The sequence below is a fragment of the Cystoisospora suis genome (assembly GCF_002600585.1).
Source record: "Cystoisospora suis strain Wien I chromosome Unknown contig_3938, whole genome shotgun sequence".
NCBI classification, from domain to species: domain Eukaryota; phylum Apicomplexa; class Conoidasida; order Eucoccidiorida; family Sarcocystidae; genus Cystoisospora; species Cystoisospora suis.
The window spans coordinates 33,025-40,931 of record NW_027156733.1 but is presented as its reverse complement, the minus strand read 5'-3'; the positions used below and the strand labels follow the sequence as shown (position 1 = coordinate 40,931).

The 7,907-nt window shown below is 54.6% G+C and overlaps 2 protein-coding genes across 2 annotated transcripts; one reads left to right on the top strand and one right to left on the bottom strand.

Moving 5' to 3' along the window:
- Positions 1 to 1,276: 1,276 nt before the first annotated feature.
- CSUI_007446 (dynein light chain) lies at positions 1,277 to 2,822 on the top strand. Its single transcript, XM_068067591.1, has 5 exons — positions 1,277 to 1,376; positions 1,553 to 1,705; positions 1,862 to 2,061; positions 2,236 to 2,295; positions 2,703 to 2,822. The coding sequence occupies exons 2-5, from the start codon at positions 1,615 to 1,617 to the stop codon at positions 2,742 to 2,744; spliced, it is 393 nt and encodes a 130-aa protein (XP_067920434.1). The 5' UTR covers positions 1,277 to 1,376; positions 1,553 to 1,614; the 3' UTR covers positions 2,745 to 2,822.
- Positions 2,823 to 3,669: 847 nt separating this feature from the next.
- CSUI_007445 (uncharacterized protein) lies at positions 3,670 to 7,157 on the bottom strand. Its single transcript, XM_068067590.1, has one exon. The coding sequence runs from the start codon at positions 6,043 to 6,045 to the stop codon at positions 5,116 to 5,118; it is 930 nt and encodes a 309-aa protein (XP_067920433.1). The 5' UTR covers positions 6,046 to 7,157; the 3' UTR covers positions 3,670 to 5,115.
- Positions 7,158 to 7,907: the final 750 nt, after the last annotated feature.

The following is a 7,907-nucleotide window of genomic DNA, read 5'->3' as shown; positions in this document are numbered from 1 at the left end:
GAAGAACAATCTAGAAGCGCAACACTCTCTCTTGCAGGCCCGAGTGTCGAACGGACGCACGGGCCAGTTTCTGCAGGCCTTACAGAAACTTCCGCGAATCTTTGTCGTCCATCACTCACCACGGTTTGGACAAATCGACAACTCTATGCCCATGATACCTGGGATGCCGGAGTTATCCGGGTACTGTGTGCGAAGCCGTGGTCCCGGGAATTGAGCGGGCCAGTACCTGTGAGTCCGGGGGGTTTGGGGCTGGCGGCGCTTCAGTATCGAACTGGCTGCTGGTCCCGGTGCAAGAAACAGAACAGAGGGTAGCACCCGTGATCTCGTCGTTTCGGCCGTCGCGCTCCGGCAACCCGCTACCCTCGTCCCTGTCTCCAGACACTACTCTACTTCTTGAAGCCCCCTGAGCTTACCGGTCCGCTCTGTCTAATGGATGCTGATCTTCCATCGTGTACTGCGCTGAAGCGTATCGTGCCTTGCACTGGTGTTTCCGATCAAAGGGGACGAGCTGCTATGCAGGACACCATTCACACCCGCTTGTTCCTTTCTTGCCGAAAGAGCTTCACGGATGAGCAGGGAGGAGCGAGGCAAATGAATACACAGGTACCCGAGAATAGGTGCCAACTCCATTTAGGGGTGATTCACCCCAGGAAATTTGGGGCCTGTGTGATGCGTGACTTCCTCGTTTTTTATTCCCTCTCGGACAGTGTGTGTGTCCAGTCATGCAGCCTTACAGCTTGTCCCTGTAGGGCGCGTTTGTCCTCCAGACCGAGGTGTAGCGGGGTCTCGCCACTGGGTTTGAGCCCTTTCGGCTCGCTTTCCACAACTAGCTGTTCTGCTTCGAAGCGACGCTACCAGGGGCTAAAGCGAGACACCGCCACCAGCTCCGTACAGCGCTGTTCAAAGGCTCGGCGCATGCACCACGGTGCAGCATGCCAAAGAACTAGCTGTTGCAGGCACCTTCTGCAGGATGGTGCCACTAAATGAAAATGGGAACGCTGTGTTACCAGGTCACCCACTCTACGGGGTCACTTCATGGTGGCTTGGCCGCTCCGCTGGCCAGCGGACTGAGAAAACTCGAGTGATTTGTTAGGCCTTTCCTACACATGCCCAACAGCGCTCTCAGGCGACGCAGCGTATTCAACGTTGGGCGAGACCTGCTAGCACTTCCTTGTCATACAGGAGTTTACCTCGCTTGGCGGCCTCACTTCCAGCTGCACCGCTTAAAGCTCTGGAGATGTGCCCTGGCGCGCTTTTTTGTCCACTTTGTCAATAGCATCTTCGTCACAATGAAATCATCTGGTGGCACTTCGTGCGCCAAAGCAATTCAGCTCTTCGAGGAAAAGACAGGTCAGGCGCTTCACAAGCTCGGCGACGTGCGGCCGTGCAGGACTGTAACTCTAGTCTGAGGGACGATGGCCAGAGCAGCTCAGGAGATGTCACTTGACCAGAGCCGACTGGTTTCACATGATCTGCGCAGAAGCTCGCTTGGGCGCAACCCTGCCGATCGCCACCCTGTGCGTTACTGAAATAGCCTCCCCGTTGAGTGCAGGCTCGTCAGCTGCAGAAGCGGAAGAGGTGCGGCTGATTTGCCAGCTGCCACCAATCGAGAAAATGGACAACTCGCTGAACACTCTTACCGCTTGTCGACACTTGTCCTTGTCAACGAACTGCATTGAAAAAATGATCAACTTGCCCAACCTAAGTACGTCTCATCTGAGCCCCCTGTGTTTGTAACGACTCCTCATCCGCGAACAGAAAGGAGGAGCAAACGCAAACGGGTACGTGGCTCAGCCTGGGGTGGTGGCATATGACGTCATCAAACCCTACATAGTGCGTGTCTCTCCACTGATGCTATCAGAAAATCTACAGATTCTTTCTCTTGCCCGGAACCAGATCAAGCGTATCAGCGGACTTGAGGAAGTCGGACAGACGCTGCGGGAACTGTGGTTGTCATACAACCAGATAGAACGGCTTGACGGGTTGCAGCCCTGCGTTAAGCTCGAAGTTTTGTACATGTCCAACAATAAAATCAAGGGATGGGAGGAAGTTGAGAAGCTTGTAAGTGCAGCATGCTGCGATTGCCAGTTTGTATAGCTCGATGCTCCGGGCCCGACGCGCTCCCCGGAGCCACAGCTGGGTGTAGCCTTCAGTGGCAGTGCACTGCAGACTGATCCAAGGAACGTGGCAGAGTCTCGCACCTCGGACACATGGTGTCTGGACGGCGATGTTCAGGCTGCACTCCCGTCGATAGTCAACGTCTTGTTCAAAGGCAATCCATTCTACGAAACAGTGGTAAGAATGAGAAAGGAGGCCACAAGCGCATCCGTACGAAAGCCCCTCTCGACGCTGTACCCGCCTGTCGAGAATGCTGGTGCTGCATCTATAGGACGACGTAAGGTCCCAGATGTTGAGACGGCTCCCCAAACTTGCGACACTTGATGGCGAAACGGTGAGGCACGTACACAGAAGACGGCAAGACTTTGCTTGCTTGGAGGAGAGTAGGACGTCTTCTAGCAGCCCCACTGTACAGCAGCAGTGTGGTCAGCTGCTTATAGCGTCGGCATGCCGAGCCTCATCCGCTCCCGAAGACCGGGAATTGGACCAAACAGAAGTGTGAGTGGCGGACTTTCGGCGGAGTGCAGCCAGTGCCCTAGTGGAATGAAGACATGGAGAAACGGCGCCGATGCTTTTTGTTACAGGTGACGGAAGATATGCGAGAGAAGGCGCTAACTGCGCCATAGGCCGCCTTCCTCCATTTCGGAGGCGATACCTGCTCTCCGTTCTCATCCCGCGTCCGGCGGAAGTTTGTGGTGCCAGACGACCCGGTTGTTGCTTGAAACACCCCACGATCTGACTACCTTCATTTCGCTCTGGAGTTATCCTCGGAGTGGTAAGGCTGTGCTCACAGGGCATTTAGCGGCTGCATGTACCGCTTGCCTCGCTTTCCATCGTTGGGCCCCGTACAGCTCGGAGCATCGAGACCTCGACGCCGCTTGTGCTTGCACGGTTGATCACCGATTTCCGAGGAAAAACTGACACTTCCAATTCAAGCTCTGCTGTTGAGTCAGCTGTCCTGCATCGGGGCAGCAAAATTGGCAGTTTCTTTGTGTTTCCCAAGTGCCGCCTTGGCGTGAGGACCGTGCTTGACTTCACCGACTATTCTCATGACTGCTTTCTCCCCTCTAGTGCCATTGAACAGCTTACTAGAACCAGTTCGTGGTGTCTTCTCTGGCGGGTCTGCTATTGTGGGTCCGGTCGTCTAGAGGGCTACCTCCTGACAGTATTTTCATTTGCCGGTCTAGGATTTGTGCTGGGCTCGTGGAGTTGATTGCAACGAAGAAGACATCCGGGCAACATGACCGCGCATCTCTAGCCGGGAAAGGGCTGCTGGTGTCTGAGTAGTGTTTTTCTTAGTAGCGAAGTATATCCACACCTCGGTATGCCTCGATGGCAGCGCAGCTTCGCTGCTGAGCTGGCAGTGTACCGACAGAACAGCCATCGCTCCCGGTGTACGTACATTCGCTGAGAGGGCGCCAGTACAATCACAGTCCCGTGTTCCAGACTTAGCTCGGATTCCCCGCAAGGCTGTGTGAGGAGTGAAAGAGGGTCGCAGAGGCTGCCGGCATCAGCTAATTGTTCCGATCCACACCGCCCAGTGTGATTCTGCACGCGAAGTTTTAGCTGGGACAAAACAGCATGGCCAAAGGAGTCATATATTCGAACGCCCAGAGGCGGCGGATACTTGCTGATACTGACCACTTGAGTGTGAAGGCTGCAGCAAGAGCCGCGGGAGTCAGCACTTTCACGATCCGGTACTGGAGAAGAGAACGGGAGAAGATTCTGTCTGGCCCTCCGAACGAGCGGCGGCGGGCTGGCCCTCCACACGACGTAGAAGTGGACGCTGTGTTGCTCAAGAGATTGGGAATCAACCGGGATTCAAACACGCCCGTAACGTATCAAGAGATCCAACAGTAAGGTATATTTCATAGTTGTCTTTCTTCAGCCACGTAGGATCAGGTTTTAGGGTTGCCAAGCTGGTCCACATACAACACAGTTTTCCCCGATACATAACCTCCAGGTTGTGGATCGACAACTTCATCAAGCGTCAGAGTATCCGCACCTCGAGCGACCCATCCCATTCTCCGTCTAGCTGGGTCGATCCCGATGAGTTTGCAGAGAACTACGGCGGCGACTTTCGGATGCCCGACCGGTCTCCTTCAGCGGACTGTTCGGGCGCAATCCTTTGCCGGGGAGACTTGGCGGACCTGGTTGAGGCAAGCGACTCCACGTCAACCGTCGACACACTCGTGACTCCAATCTCCGAAGCGGATGACTGGACAACATTATTGTCGAGCCCAATACCTAGTGAAGACCAGCTCCTTCGGAACGAAGAATGGCTTTGCCCTGGTAGATCAGAAGACGAGGCGACCGATAGCGAAGTGTTGTTCTCTTTCCATAGTCCTGCTGACTGCGCAACCTTTGCTAGTCCTGAGTACTCCTCTTACAGGTGGCCATTCATCCCTTGCTCCGCCGCGCTGGAAGATGAGACGTCGCCTGAGCTCTGCTGTCCTTGGCGGTTCTGTACTCGAGGTTGAGACAACCCGTTAGGGTCGGAGAGACGGGTCGAAAAGGTCCTCTTCAGTCTGCGCAAAGACTGGCACTCTACTATGACTGCTTTTTCTTCGTCACTTCTGTCTGGATGACGGTACGAATCCACCCAAACGTGCCTGAGTGTGTCCGCTGGTGACGAAGATTCGAAGTCGTTTCTGGAACCGAGCACAGTTTTCCACGCTAGCACGACGGGGAAATATACAAGAGCCACCTTCTGGCACGTGTTCGTCAACAAAACCTTTTCTACGTGCATGCCTTGCTGCTGTCCCAGCTTTAAAGAGGGTTCCGCGCCGACATCCCCCAGGCCCCGGTTGCAAGCCGTCCTTTAGGCCGGACTTCACTGGCTTCCGCAAGCTATCAAGTTTTCCGACAAAAGCATACCAACGCGCACGCGGACGCTCTTTGACTCATACGGGTCTAGTTATTACTCCGACAGCAGACACCACACGCAAGATACCCATCGTGTCGCAAAACAGATTCGCAGTCACAGACCGAGGCCCATCAAACGCGAGCCTCGTCTGCTGGTCTGTCGTTCAGAGTAGAGGGGTGGTCACCCGACTGTAGGCTTTCCTGGGACTGCCCATCCACCCTTTCCTTGGGGGGCGTAGTCCGCGGTGTCCGTCTCGGCGTTGCCCGCGGGTGCTGAAGCTGCTGCGATTGCTGAAGCACCACTTTCTTTGTGCTGTCGTTGCAATAGACTTCTTCACTTTGACGCGGCGTCGATTTTCCTTCCGAAAAGTCAGGAGTCTGCAAGAACGGGTCCGCGGAGTCCGGGCGGCAGCACCTGGATGCCTGGAGAAGCATCACACGTTCGCTGTCCCGGAGATGCCTGGCGTCTTCCACGAACGCTTCAGCATCCAGTTCCGCCTGCAATTCAGCCACTGCTCTCAGGCAGAAGGATGTCAAAATACTGCAGACAATTAAAATGATACTCGATCCCACAGTCAGCCACCACCTCGCAACGTCAGAAATTCTAAGGAAGGGTTCTCCAGGCTCCTCCATTTCTTCAGAGTTCTCATTTTCAACCAAGTCTTTAGGCAGCGCGCTGGCGAGTGTCATTACGGCTCCTGAGGACTTCTCTTCTAGCGTCCGATCATCACGGAAAGTAGCCGTGCGGGCATAGACCATATGCACTAGCAAAAATGTGGCAATGAAGAAGATCATCAAATTTTCCATGACCAGCAAGACAACCGTGCCACGGAGGGCTGCGTCTAAGCGCTTAAAAACGCCAATCTGACCGATAGTAAACGTAAGAATGTTGAGTAGCGCAAATGCTAGGCAACAGCAAGCGAACAAAGGACGCTTGATGAAAGGAGACGGCAGCAAGATAAGAGCTCCTAACAGAAAGCTGCCGTAGAGGAGAGGGAAGAAGTACAGGATAGACGCCCTCCATGTTAGCGGGATGTGGCTGAAAAGGGCGCAGACGCACATCGTATAAAAAACGGACTCGTATGCATCAGAGGACCGGAGAACGGAACACTCCTTGTTGGTTCGACCGAATGCAACTGCTCACGTCAAAAATCTAGAAACAATCAGATCCTCAGCATGGATCAAGAAGGCGTTCTAAACCGAAGAAGGACGACCTTCGCAGCTTCGCTACAAGGAATCCTTGTCTTCCTGGAAAGCAGTTTGAGGGTTCTTGTCGAGACCAACCCATTGCGGCAGCAAGCCTCCATCCCATCGCGTATCTCTATACAACAGGTGCTCTGGGCGGCGGGCTTACACTTGAGGAGCTTACTGGAAGGCCCTCCACCCCATGCAGCGCTCAGTCAGGAGGAAGGGAAGGAAATTCTTCATGTCCGGACAGAGGAGCAGGCGCATTCTGCTTAGAAGACATCAGTAGGCCCTGCTAATGAGAACCGCCCATGAAACGTATCGTACGACTCCCAGTGCTCTGTACGTGAGCAAGGGAAAAGCTATCTTGAGCTCATCGCAAACGGAAAAACGAAGAGATCCGTAGACCCCGCTGATGAGGGGCACCCATAACAGATGTCGTACCTCCCAGTGCTTCCGTACATCAGCAAGGTAAAAGCTATTTCAGGCCCATCGCAAAAGGCATAAAGGGGACGAAGGCTAGGCCGGTAAACCACGCACGGCACGGCACATGGGGCACAGCAATTGCGGATCAGCGCCTGTGAAGGATTTTTTCTCCGTTCGGAAGATTGAACAAGGGTATAGCCGACAGAAATCCTAGGTTGCCTCTTTAACCCGTCACAGCGCTAGTCAGGAAATTGCTCGATTCCGCATCTTGTCAAAATCCCGGCTTTCCAGGTAGCGGAACCACCCGCTTGCGCAGCGGCTCCTCACTAGGGTGTATTTCCCTCCTAGTTCTTCTCCTGCGGAAGTGTGGCGACAGAAACCTACTCACACTGATGACTTCACGGCAGGTGACGTCTTTGAGTTGACGCCGCCCTCCCCAGCAAGACATCCAGCCGCTTCGGAACCTTAAGACACGACCCCGCAGGTGAGTGCAGAAAAAGCAACAAGCCTTGTTCCAGCAGGACGAGCGCCAGGACAGGTTAAACCTGAATGGTCGACGTGCCAGTGGGCTTGAAGAAACTGAGAGACCGTGGACATCCGGCGTCAACCACTGCGGTCGACAGTCCCAGAAAAGGGACGACGGTCGCTTGTTGCATAGTCTTAGCCACCAGTGGTAACCGCAACCACCCAATTTGAGTCCGCTGCTGCCCCTCCCCTGTATGGCACTTGCCAGTGTGGCAACTGCAGCAGAGCACGTACGCTAGGCTTGGACAGATCGCTCGTCAAGGAGAAGAATCAACGGTGAGTGCTTTCGGCTGGCCCTTCTGTCTTGACTTTGTCTCCGTCAACCAGCCTGGGTTCACAAAACACTTCGGAGTAGTGCTGTATGCCGTCTCATTCGCATCTGGAGAGACTTGCCCTTACCGTGGACGAAACTTTCAGGACAAAGGAAGACGCCACATACCGCGGGCGCGGGGAAGTATAGCGGGGCCGTCCTAAGGGGCGTCCAAGCAGTACCTTAAGTCTCTCCAGAAGGGGTGCCGTTACTAGGAACCAGTCAAAACGTGGTGCTTACCTGCCTGTCTCGATAGCAGGCTAGTCGGTTGGACAAGATGGAGATAGTTTTAGAAAGACGTCCCTTGAAGGCAAGTGTTGTCACTTTTGAACGCTATTTGTGGCGGCTGACGGGCTTCCGCCTTTTTCTTGGCATCTGATCCTGCTCTTGTTACCGACGGCTCCGTCACTGGGAGCCTGCGCGTGCGGTTGGATTCCACTTGAAAGGTGTCTCTGGGGAGTGCGCGGCCGCTTCCTTC